At 40.4% G+C, this 13,650-nt stretch overlaps 1 pseudogene and 1 gene segment (V, D, J or C); both read left to right on the top strand.

Moving 5' to 3' along the window:
* LOC134316941 (zinc finger protein 850-like) overlaps nucleotides 1-13,650 on the top strand; it is a 1,214,164-nt pseudogene that overhangs the window by 828,985 nt on the left and 371,529 nt on the right.
* Nucleotides 7,138-7,703, top strand: LOC134317755 (immunoglobulin kappa variable 3-15-like). The segment is given in 2 exon segments: nucleotides 7,138-7,241; nucleotides 7,348-7,703. Coding segments are annotated over 2 exon segments (408 nt in total).

Here is a 13,650-nt window from a genome sequence, read left to right as displayed (position 1 = left end):
GTTACAGCTCTGGGGGAAAAGCTGTTAGCATGTCTGGATGTGTTCGTTTTTATTGTCCTGAGTCTCCTGCCAGATGGAAGAGTTTGAAAAAGGTGATGTCCAGGATGAGAGGGGTCTGCTGTAATTTTGCCGGCACGCTTCAGCACTCTGCTGTTGTAAATGTCCTGAAGCGTTGGCAGACTACATCCAATGATCCTCTCCGCTGTCCTGATTATATGTTGGAGTTTGGCTCGTTCTTGTGATGTTGAGGAACCAAACCAGATGGTGATAGATGACGTGAGGATGGACTCGATGATTGCTGTGTAGAACTGGATCAGCAGACTCTGTGGCAGGTTGAATGTCTTTAGCTGTCTCAGGAAGAACATTCTCTGCTGAGCCCTCTTGACGATGGAGAGTGTGTTCTTTTCCCACTTTAGGTCCCTGGGCACCACCTTATCCAGGGACCTAAAGTGACTCCACCACAAAGACCATAGAGCCATTAATTGTGAGGGAGAGTAAGAAGGGGGGTTGCGCCTGAAGTCCACCACCATCTCTACAGTCTTTTGTGTGTTGATCAGCAGGTGGTTGATGCTGCACCAGGTGACCAGCTGCTCTACTTCCTTTCTGTAGGCAGACTCGTCACCATCGGTTATGAGGCCCACCACAGTGGTGTCATCAGCAAACTTAATGATCTTTACAGCTGGTTCCTTAGAAACACAGTCATTGGTGTAGAGACTGTAAAGGAGGGGTGAAAGCACACAGCCTTGTGGTACACCAGTACTTAGGTTCCGCTGGTCTGACATGTGTTTTCCTAGCCGTACCTGCTGTGTCCTGTTTGTTAGGAAGTCCATGATCCACCGGCAGATGGCATCAGGCACAGACAACTGGGACAGTTTGACCTGCAGCAGCTCTGGCACTACGGTGTTAAAAGCTGAGCTGAAGTCCACAAACAGAACTGGAGCGTAGGTCCAGGACTGTCGAGATACTGTAGTGCAGGGCCACGCTGACTGCTTCACCAACAGACTCGAGCTGCTGCTGCTACATATTGTGAAATATTGTTTTTTTTTTAAATAATAATTTTTAAAAAGCGTGAGAAATCATCACTAAACTAAATTACAGTTATTAATTGATGCTTTAATTTCATCTTTGTTTAAAGCACGGATTTGTCTCATCAGGCGTCTGCGCGCACGAATACCTGTTACAGACTAAATGAGCTCAGACTGAGTCTGAATGTATTTCAGATAAATTTGTAATGTTCCCACGATGTGTTCAGTTCATGCGCTTTATATCCAAACTCCTCCATGACATGAACTCAACCACTCACCTCACTGCCCCCCCCCCCCCCCCCCATTTGCCAGGTCATTATTGTTATATTACAATATTTTCGTTAAATAAAATTAAAAGAACCAAATCTGTGCATTAAAAATACCAGAGGCAGGAATTTGGACTCGAAGTTGGACTCTTAATTAATTCTGATCAGCTATCAGCATGTGTGATTTGTTAAGGCCCAAATTCTTTTTTTACACTGGGGCCCATGAGCTCCTAGTTACACCTCTGGTGTTGCATCTAGAAATGGTTCATGTTATGAGCGCCTGTGTTCAGTGGCAGGGTTATGAACTTTTATCAGTTAATGTGAACAGACTTGTTTAAATAACTAATTAAAAGATGGTAGCTGTTAACAACTCTATATAGGCATTGGCTGGCTTTTTAAAAATAGTTTAGATTTAATCATTTTATTTTATTATATATTTAAGTTTATGAATGTTTTTATTGGTAAACATGTTCTTGCAATAAAAAATGTGCATAACTGTTCAAATTTTGCTTAGTTATTAGTTAGCGATTAATTGAAATCTGTTTTTATTATGTAATAAAGGGTAACAGTGTCATTACTTTTTTAAGGGTTGGATAAAACATTCATGACCATTTTCCAAATTCTCGCTACGTCTAGCTGTGTAACAGAGATGATTATTTGGGGCGACTAGATCGTGATGTAGCACTGGAGTATTTAGGACAGTAAAAATCAGTGTTGCACAGGGCATATGGGGGTGTCAGATAATGGATCAACATAAGCTTTGTGACGATCATAACAATATTGAGATCTACATAATCTTTGGACATGGCACTATTTTTGTGGATGTTTGTGGCAAAAACACTGTCAGATGCTGAAATGAGATCTGAATCATCACTTTCCTCACAGGGTTATGTAAATATTGGTCTGATTCAGTGCCTGACAGTGAGTGTTCATTGTTCACAAAACCCATCTACCAGGTCTGTTAATGATTATGCTCATTTAATTCAATCAGAATCAGGATGGATTATGAGGGGGTGAGATTGTTCATAATCATCAAGGGGTTCTGAAGAAATGTGTTCAGGTGTTAATAACTGTTCATTTAACCAGTCAAATAAATCCCACTGATCCCTCTGAGATGTGTGTATATCGTTTGAGGGCTGTAAGGGGCTTTAATTTGAGTTACAATCTGGTTGAATTTGAATAAAACTCTCATTTAAACAATGCACAAGATCTTAAAGTGACGGATTCACACATGAACAATCCGTCACTAATTGATCTTGTGAACTGTTTTAATTGGAATCGTTGATGTTTTTTGCTGCACAGAGTAAAGGCGACTTACTGTTTCACTTACTGGCCATTTTCTGAATACTTGAGAAGCTAAAAATCTAATAAACATCATAATTATACATACACAAAAAAATTAAAGGCTGGTAAAATTATTTCTTGCCTCGTACCTTGTAGAAGCGCGTTTTTTAGTAGCTGTTATCCATCACCAATCTCAGTTCATCCAGATGTTGGAATTTCCTGTTTAAATCTTTATTTTGAACAAGATGTTGTTGATAAAAATAATTTCTCCTTCATGTTGCTGCTCTGATTCATGAGGCTGAGGATTTAAAAGGAGCTTCTGGTTTAATAAAAGTAATAAAGTGGTGTTCTAACTACTTTAGATATTAGATTGGCATATTGGTATGTTCTCCCTGAGAACTATTCATTTCTCACGAAGATAAACCTAGCTGTCAGTAAGTAAATGAATGGGTGTATGTGTGATGGCCTGCAATTAAGGGAAGCCCCACCTGGGCCCTGACCAGAATTAGCAAGATACTGATCATATTCTTTTTAAAGGCTATTTTTACTATTATCTGCAAAATAAACCAAATCATGTGTGGTGATTCTGGTTGTGTTGGAGAACATGCCACTAACGGCAGGGTTCATACTTAAGTCCCCAGAGCCCTGAAGCTCTTAGGATTGCTGAATACGACGGGATGATCGACGCCCTGGTGAGAGACCTTACAGCCAAACTCCTCCCCCTTTTCCCACTGTGCTTTGCTGAGGGTCAGGGTGCTGCCACGCCTCCAACTGCCCCCTTTCAGTTCTTCTGCTCCGGTCACCACCCCGTCCTCCAGCACTGTGCCGTCCACCGTCCAGCTCACCAGCGCCCCCTGTGGAGAGTAACCAGACAGCAGGCAGAGCAGCGAGGCCGATCCCTCAGACAGCTGCAGAGAGGAGGGAGGGAGCAGAGACACGGACGGCTTCACCGTGGGACCGGCTGTACAGGAGAAACAGAACAAAAAGTCCCATTTAGAAACGTTTCCACATCATTTCCTCCTTACTGCTTATTAAGCATCCAGACTGGAAACCTTCATCTGTGTTCAATCATCAATGCAGTGCTGCTGCACACTGTTCTCACATCACTGCAGTTCAGTAGAAACATCTGCAAGCTTCTGTTAGCACATATTCAATATCAGCTCTTATTACTTTAGCATTTAACACAACTGACTGCAGCACATCCAGATGTAGCTGATTACAGAAATATTCATTGTTTAGCACAAACACACAGCAGCATTCGTCTGGATTTTACATCAGCACCAGTCACTCGTACCAGTTTACACCAAACTTCATCAACCAGAGACCAGCTTTATATTTACCATCAAAACACCTGCACATTTATTTAGTCTTTAATATTTAGAAACTGTAAGTATTTAGTAAAGGTTGAATATTTAGTAATTGTATATACAGTGGTACCTTAACAACATTTGGTTCTGGGCGTGGCACTGAGTTTCAAGGTATTTTTCCCACATCAAGGATGTTTGTGAAACCTGTTAATGTGTTTCATGGTTCTGTGGAACTGCATATATTTCATTATGTGAATATTTTATTATATATATATTAAAAATTATATTATATTCCATTACCAACAATTTATTCCTGTAGCAAATGTTGTTTACAATCATCATATTACATTTTTAGCTTCTAACTAATTCTGATCTGGAGTTATAGAAGTAAAAAGAGTCCATGTTGATCTCCAAAAGTGTCCAAGAAGAAAAACAAGTGGATTAAATCCCTGATGTAACAACACACTGATGTAGATTTGGTCTCAATTTGAAGAAGAGAAGCTCAGGTAAGCAGCGGTTATGATTTTATGCTGCTCTGTGGTTGATCTGGGTCACAGTGCTGCTGTTTATTGTGCACTTTCCTTTTGCAATGATAGCAAAGCATTATCATGATCACGGACAGCATTAATGTGAACAAAGCGACAGTCCCACACAGTTCGAGTTTAAGCTAAAAGTCGAGTTTAAAGGTACAAATTTCTCCACGAAGGGCGTCAAGTTTCAAAGATTTCAAGTTTAGGGGACGTCGAGTTACAAGGTACCACAGTATTTATTGAAGGTTAAATATTCAGTTACTGTTTATTTATTGTTATTAATACTTATTTTTTCTCTTGTTTATCTGAAGATTAATAAATAATATTAAAAATAAAAATGTTTTTAATGTAGAAGAAATAAAACTACTTACTGACGCTGAGTTTGGTTCCTCCACCAAAAGTGTAGCACAGTGATACATTCCAATGAAGCCGCCGTACAAAAACCTCTGTTTCACTCCAGTGATTCCACACACACACACACACACACACACACACACACACACACACACACACACACACTATAAGAGCTGTAGTTCTGATCAGACTGGGTTCAGGACTTTCAGAGTCACTGAGACGCAGCACAATGATGAAGGTTCTGATTCTACTGCTGAATACACTCGGCCTCCTCACTCAACGTGAGATTCACTGTTTATTTACTATCTTCATATCAGTCCTCCAACATCAGCGCTCACCATCACCGTCTCTTTATCACCTTCAACTTTTCTCTCTTCTTCTCTTTAGAGTCGTTTGGAGAAATCATCATCGCAGGAGCTGTCAGGGTTTGCTGGCATATGCTACTACTCATTTGCCCTGATCATGGTGTTGGTACAGATCAGCACTCTGAAATTCCAGCCTCCAGATAGAATACCTGAGAAAACATGAGACAAGGTGCTGTGCACAGCTTGTCCGTCAGAGCTTGCATGGCTTGTTTTTGGGGTTGTCCCCAAATAAATGGAACATCTTTTTTCAGTAAATCATACAGTGGGCAACTCAGCATAGCCTTCAATAAATCAGTGAGAATATAACTCCCAGAAAACTTTAGAGTTTGGAAACATTATTTTACGTGTGATTTTGTCCTGATCGTTGCCCTACCTGTGGTATAGACCAGCACTGGGTCACTCCTTTGAGAAGTAGCTTCCCTTGCCTGGTTTGGAGGAGTTTTGATTCAACTCTTGATTAGTCTTGGAGAGTGTGTGTTCCAATCCCTCTATTTTACTCGTGAGCGCTGCATGCTTTTGCTTATGGGCCTTGCATTTCTCTTTTTACCTCCTTTAGTTCCTGTGGACGGTTTCTGGACTGGGTGACCAATATGATGGCCTTTTTCCTAACATTGTGGCTGTCCTTAAGGTTGCTTTGCAAATATTGTGCTATGCAGCTATTTAATAGCAACTCAAGTTAATCAGGGTTTGTGTTTTGGGCAGTTTTCATATATTCAGGTGCCAAAGATTTAGTCATGCCTGCCAGTGCCCACACTATATCCCTGTAGGAACAAACTCTGCTAAGGGAATCTGATTGAGATTTATCAGCTATATCGTTCTAGAATTAACTCTGTGAGTGGCCTGCTTAAACTTCTTAGCTATCTTAACCCAGATGTGATATATTTAGCTAGCCTGATCAATGACTGTTTGAGATTAAGGAAGTAAGGCTCCCTTTATGTACCAGGGTTAGTGAAAATGTATTTTATGATGTTACATAAGAAATCACAACTGCAACTTGTCCAGAAACCCAGTTTTAGTCACACAGCTCTGTGACACCTGTTTTCGTGATTGCAAAGACAGTTAGGATTGACTACAGGGGGCCTTAACCCACGTAGGAGAGACTCAATGAGCAATTAGAGACCCAAACTGTTTAGAAACCCTGTTAAGGTGGCACTAGGTTCAGTATTCACCTTAGGGATAGACTCAAAATTGACTAGCTTGAGCACAATAACTTTTAAGATTAATCACATTGAACATTGGCCCCTTGTATTTGAAAGTTGGTGGTATGTTGAGGACCTCTACCACAGACCAAGGTGTACCAGGTGACACTATTAACCATTTAGAAGTGCTTGGGATTAATGGGCATTGGCCTCAATCATGAGTGTTATAAGTGTAACAGTTGATAGAATAATCCTTTAAAATCATTACAGACAAATTTATATAAACCCTTTTATGTTTGACATAATATATATTGTTTATCAGTGCAAGTTCAGTATGTGATACCGGCCTGGTGTTTTAATGGTTGCACAAAACTCTTCATTCACTAAATGCAGAAAAGATGTAAGTTTGTGCCTGATGCCTTATATAAAAAAAAAATCACAATTCTAGAGGGGTGCAGCACTAAATTTAGGAGATATAAACAACCAACCAAAATCAGCTAATTATAATGAGTAGAAGCTAAAGTGAGAGAACATGGGGGTTAGCACATATTCAATATCAACTCTTATTACTTTAGCATTCAACACAACTGACTGCAGCACATCCAGATGTAGCTGATTACAGAAATATTCATTGTTTAGCACAAACACACAGCAGCATTCGTCTGGATTTTACATCAGCACCAGTCACTCGTACCAGTTTACACCAAACTTCATCAACCAGAGACCAGCTTTATATTTACCATCAAAAACACCAGTGCATTTATATGCGCAAGTATTCAGTATTCACACACACACACACACACACACACACACACACACACACACACACACACACACACACACACACACACACACTATAAGAGCTGTAGTTCTGATCAGACTGGGTTCAGGACTTTCAGACTCACTGAGACGCAGCACAATGATGAAGGTTCTGATTCTACTGCTGAATACACTCGGCCTCCTCACTCAACGTGAGATTCACTGTTTATTTACTATCTTCATATCAGTCCTCCAACATCAGCGCTCACCATCACCGTCTCTTTATCACCTTCAACTTTTCTCTCTTCTTCTCTTTAGAGTCGTTTGGAGAAATCATCATGACTCAGACTCCAGGATCTCACTCGGTTTCTCCAGGACAAATTGTTACCATCAACTGCAGAGCCAGTCAGGGCATTTACAGCAACCTCGCCTGGTACCAGCAGAAACCTGGAGAAGCTCCTAAACTCCTGATCTATGCTGCAGCTAATCGTCAGTCTGGGATTCCTGGACGTTTTAGTGGAAGTGGATCTGGTACAGAATTTACTCTAAAAATCACTGGAGTCCAGGCTGAAGATGCAGGAGATTATTACTGTCAGCAGGGTCAAAGCTTTCCACTCACACAGTGTTATTTACTGGTACAAAAACCTCCCTCAGCTGTAGAGGAAGTTCTCTGAAACACACACTGATCTGAGAACATCTGCAGAGCTGCTAAAGCTGCACTCCACTGAACATCATCATCTACAAAGCACTACAGTACTGAGCATGTTCCTCTCTTTGTGGTGTTCTCCTCACTGTGGAACAGGGATTCTCACTGATCAAAGTGCCACCATAAAGAGGTGAGAATTGAATCCAGGTCTCCACAATACTAGCTGCACCACCATACAGCTTCTATAATGAAATATTAAACATTATGCTAAAACAGGCACGAGAAAGAAAAACCTTTTATTATTTATTTAGCTCATGATAATTAAAGATGTTCCAACACTGAGAGGACTTGAGTTTAGAAGAACTCTTAAAAGAGAATTGAACTGACAGCAAGTTCCAAGATGAAGCAGTAAACCAGAAGATGGTTCAGTTTAATCATACTGCATACTATAGTACACACTACTGTAGGATTAGTATGCAGTATATACTGGGGCAGTAGGACATTTTGAACAGAGCTGCTGGCTTTGGTTGGGATTGGGGGCGGGTCTGGAGGTGGTAACTCCTACATTGATTGGTGCACACCTTCATACCAAACCAATAGGATTGAACTTCACCTTATTACAGCTAACAATCAGCAGCTGGAGCTCATCTAGTAGAAACTACTTTATCTCCATGTGCTGTTTGCTTCAGTTGGTTTGTGACTCGCTGCTGAATTGGGGAACTACAAGTTACAACCACATTAACATAGGAAACAAAAATCATGAAGAAAAGAATATGACTTATGTTTGTTTTCTCTCTCAGAAGCTGGTTTATAATGTTAGTTTTGGTCTCTACAGAGTTAGTAGTTTGGAGGTTTTGCTCAGATGTGAATAACATGAATCTTTATAGATTTAGTGCTGATTATTCTGAGCCTAAAATCTCATGAGAGTAAATAAGGAGGTTCAGTTTGTTCTCCACCATTTGCTTCATTATTGTGTGTACTGGTTTTACTGGTTGTGTTGGAGCTGAGGCACAACTGCTAAAAACTAAATCTGACATTATCAGCTCTATTCTTTCATATTTGTGAAGTGTTGCATAATCACACAATCTTCTTCCTCCTAACACATTACACCTGCTAACAACAGTAATGCTAGTGTTGTCGTGGATCTTTTGTTAGAATCGATCCGAATTCATCAGGAGGCAAGGTGACGTCCTTTTAAAAGTTTTATTCAGAAAAAGGTTGGTTCGTCCTCCAAGTCACAAAGCAGCTGCGTTCTGAAGCCTCTGAGTGAAGAGATGCAACAGACCACGTGTAGAGCTGTGTAAATAATTTATATTATAACACTAGCTCAGCTCATATGAAAACATAGAAATTCAGTGTATTTATGACTGGTGTTTGGATGAAAAGTATTGAGTGTAAGGATGTCCATCTATTTAGCTTTAAACTCGTCCCTTTTTTTTGGACATCATGGTAAACGTAGGATGATGGTACTCACCTGTGTACTGCTGAGTTGTGAGTGTACAGTGGTACCTCGGTATACGTCCTTAATCCGTTCCAGAACCTTGGACTTATACCAAACAGGACGTATACCAAACAAATTTTCCCATAGGAAATAATGGGAAAATGATTAATCCGTTCCCATGAAAAAAATCCTATTGTTATTGGCATATTATACGTTTATAAAATAATTTATAAAACGGATAGTTCCGGTCCTAAAATCTGATTGGCTGAGCTGCGTTCAAAGCCGTTGTAAAATCCCAGATATAAGCGCACCTGTGACCACCTCACATCATTCCATATTAATACGCCACTGAAAAGAAAAAGTACAAACTTGGTAGAACACTATTTAAGTCATGTACTATACACGGAAATGTCCAGATTAATATAAACAGTAATCCTGATCATTAAGCGGGTGTTTCGTCCAAGTAATAGTGTAATAGTTTGCGAATGTAATGTTCGCCCTCATGTTGCCTAGCAACACGGGACACCATTAACGGGACTACAGTACCTGTAGTACAGTACCTGAAAATTATATAACGCGTAATAGCTATAGAGTTATAGCGCTGTTTTTTTACTGAATGGTAGCAACTGGCATAATGACACTCGTGGCTTTGTCTCGGGAGAGGTAAACAAGAGTCGCATGCGGTGTCGTGACTGATTTTGACCCGTACAAGTTCTAGCACGCGAGTCGTATTCCAAACAAATGTCGTATACCAAGCAAAATTTTTCACATACAAACAGGATGTATACCAATTTGGACTTATACCAAAGCAGACGTATACCGAGGTTCCACTGTATTTAAAGAAATCAGGAAAATATCTTTTTTTCTTATTTTTAAATCACGTGGCTTTAGCAATAAAAATAAGCTTCATTAGTAAGAATGAGAAACTATCTATGAAAGATTGATTGAACTTTTACCATGAAAAGATAAAAATTTTGCCACCTTGAGCAACAATGCTCGGCGTCACTCCTTCTTTAACAAGATGATTTAACATGAAGTAGGAATTCTTTCTGTTGTGCTCCTGCAAAAGTTCACCAGTAGTTTCTGTGGTAGTTTGGCCTTTTTCAGCTTCTTTGTTGAAACTTCTTAACCAGGCGTGAGGTGTTAACGTCCATGTCAGCTGGTCAGACACGTAGACTCAGAGGAACTTCAGGCTTTTTACCATCTCCACTTCTTCTCCATGGATGTGTAGGGGGAGGTGGTCTATGTCATTTGTTATTTAAAGGTCAATGACGATCTCCTTTGTCTTAGAGGTGTTAAGAGCCAGGTTGTTGTATCTACACCATTAAGACAAATAAGCTACCTCCTGCCTGTAGGCCATCTCCTCATTGTTAGAAATCAGTCCGACTATTGTTGTCACCTGTGAATGTAATTATTCTGTTTGAATTGTGAATGGGGGTGCAGTCATGTGTAAAGAGTGTAAAAAGCATAGGGCTTAACACACAACCCTGCGGTGTTCCTGTGTTTAAGATGAGGGTGGAGGAGGTGTGGTAGCCAAATCTGACCTTTTGTGGACGTGAGAAAATCCATAATCCAGGTACACATTGAGGAATTCAGGCCCAGGCCCACCAGTTTGCTGACCAGTTTATGGGGGACAATCGTGTTAAATGCGGAGCTGAAGTCCACAAATAACATCTTCGCATAGCTGTCAGGTTCCTCCAAATGTGTCAGCGCGGTGTGGAGTGCTGTTGTGATGGCGTCCTCTGTGGAGCAATTTGGTTGGTAGGCAAACTGATACATGTCCAAGCCAGGTGGGATGACTGTTCTGATGTGTGAAAGCACCAGCTTCTCGAAGCATTTCATGACTGTGGGTGTTAGAGCCACTGGACGATAGTCATTCAGGCATGATGAAACCGATTTCTTGGGTACAGGAACGATGGTGGGGGATTTGAGACATGTTGGGACGGCAGCTTGTTGAAGTGAGTGGTTGAATATGCTGGTAAACACCTCTGTAAGCTAGTCGGCACATGCTTTCAGCACCCGGCCGGGAACTCCATCTGGACCTGCTGCTTTGCTTGCATTGACTTTCCTCAGGGTAGTTCTCACCTAATGGTGGTTTAGAACCAGTGTTGGTCCTCCAGCAGTTGAGTTGGTGAGTGGTGGGATGGGCAGAGCCACATTTTGAGTGTCAAAGCGGGCAAAGAATTGGTTCAAAACATCAGGCAGTGTCGGGTCATCATTAGGCAGGACATTGGTGGTGTTATAGTCGGACAGTGCCTTTATACCATTCCACATGCTGTGTGCATTGTTGTTATTGCAGTGGTCCTCAATGCGCTGTTTGTATTTACATTTTACCTCCCTGATGCCTTTTTTTAAGATCCCCTTGTGCTTCACTGTATGTTTGTTTGTCACCTGACCTGAATGCTGCATCACGCTCCTTAAGTAGTGTCCTCACCTTGCTATTTATTTATGGTTTTTGATTGGGGAACACCTTTATTGTTCTTTGTGTTAGCACATTTTCTGTACAAAAGTTTATGTGTCCTAGAACTGAAGCAGTGTATTCCACCATGTCTGTCCCCTCTGCAAACAAGTCCCAATTTGTGCTATCAAAGCAGTCCTGTAGCATTGAGCTGGCTTCCTCAGACCACACTTGTACTGTCCTGATATTTGGTTTTGTTCTGCAGATCTTTGGTCTGTAAGCTGGGATCAGAGTAAGATAAATATGATCCGATTGTCCTAGATGTGCAGATGGAGAGGCTTTAAACATCCCTGAGATGTTTGTGTACACTTGGTCCAGAATTTTGTTCTCTCTTGCCAGGAAATTTATCCCAACAGAAACCCTGCATGCTGAATTCTGTAGAATGATTCTGTAGAAGTCCAAAGAAAGACATCAACCATTGCTGCAGGGTAGAATTAGGCCGATTTCTAATTTTTATGAACATAATAATAATAAATACATTTCATTTATATAGCACTTTTCAAGATACCCAAAGATGCTTTACAATTTACATAGAAAAAAAGCACCTAATCATGAACATAGAAAAAACATAGAAGGTTAACTGGAGTCCCAGAGCCTAAGCAATGACTTTGTAACCTATTCCAGACTGGTAGATTTTAGTGACTTTGTTTCAGATCTGTATTTAAAGCTCTTTAGAATGTTACATCATGTGCTGCTTTTTGAGACCTTCTACCCTGCTTCACATTATCAGACAGGTTCTAGTTAAGTCATGTTTAGAATGAACAGGTCTGGCAGTAATTGTGTTTCAGTGTGGTTAGTGAAATTCAACCAAGTTGTCAACTGAATTTAGTTAACTGGTTGATTTAGTAGCAAAGAGGACAATTACTTCTTCAGTGTGATATAGCTCTTGAATTAATCTTCATCTTTGGTAAATGAAATAATCAATTAGAATCTGCATTTTGTGTTTACTATTGTTGTATATTTTTACACAAACTGGCAAAATAGAAGAAATTAAGAAGTACCTTTTTCTTAACCATGTATGCTGCTGAAATTTGTGAATTTCCCCACTGTGGGACTAATAAATGATTATCTTATCTTAAACACCTGAACTAGGAAATAACTAGAAGGGGTGTTCACATATATTTGGTAATATAATGTTGTGTTGCAAGAACAAAAGTAGTATCAAGATACAATTAGATCTCAAAACAATTAGAAAAATAATTACAAGTGGTAAACATTTAAAACAACCGCCAACATGGCAAGGTCAGTCCATCCTAGCAAGTTCAGCCCAAGAGCAGACCACAAGATGCGTCAAGAAGTCTCCAATAATCCAACAATGTTGTCACGGGACCTACAGGTCGCTCTTGCCACAGTTGATGTAAAGGTACATACATCTACCATCAGAAAGAGACACACACTTTAATTTTCATGGGAGGTGTGCAAGAAGGAAACCCTTGTTGTCAAAAAAAAAAAAAAACATCAGGGCAAGACTAAAGTTTACCAAAGAACATTTAGACAAAGACCAGGACTTCTGGAACAATGTGCTTTAGACAAATGAATCCAAAGTTAAATTATTTAGGCACAGTAACGGAAGACATATTGGATGCAAACCAAACACAGCATTTAAGCAGAAGAACCTCATACCAACTGTGGAGCATAGAGGTGGAAATGTCATGGTTTGGGGCTGCTTTGCAGCAGCAGCTGGGTCTCTTAAGCTCTCTATTATATAGTCCATGATGAATTCTTTACTGTATCAGAGGGTGCTTGAGGAAAATGTAAGACCATCTGTTCAAAAACTGAAGCTGAAGCGGAGGTGGACCATGCAACATGACAACGACCCAAAACATTCCAGTAAATCCACCAAGGAATGAATCAAAAGAAAGAAATGGAGAGTTCTGAAATGACCAAGTAAAAGCTCGGATCTTAATCCTATTGAGATGCTGTGGGGGGATTTAAAACGGGCTGTGCATGCAAGAAACCCCTCAAACCTCACACAGCTGAAGAAATTATGCATGGAAAAGCAGCGGAAAATTTCTCCCAGTCGATGTCAGAGATAGTAGATGGTTATAGGAAACGTCTAACTGAGGTTGTTTCAGA

This window comes from Trichomycterus rosablanca, chromosome 1 (genome assembly GCF_030014385.1).
Source record: "Trichomycterus rosablanca isolate fTriRos1 chromosome 1, fTriRos1.hap1, whole genome shotgun sequence".
NCBI classification, from domain to species: Eukaryota; Metazoa; Chordata; class Actinopteri; order Siluriformes; family Trichomycteridae; genus Trichomycterus; species Trichomycterus rosablanca.
The sequence above is the reverse complement of the archived record's forward strand: the minus strand, read 5'-3'. Positions and strand labels throughout refer to the sequence as shown.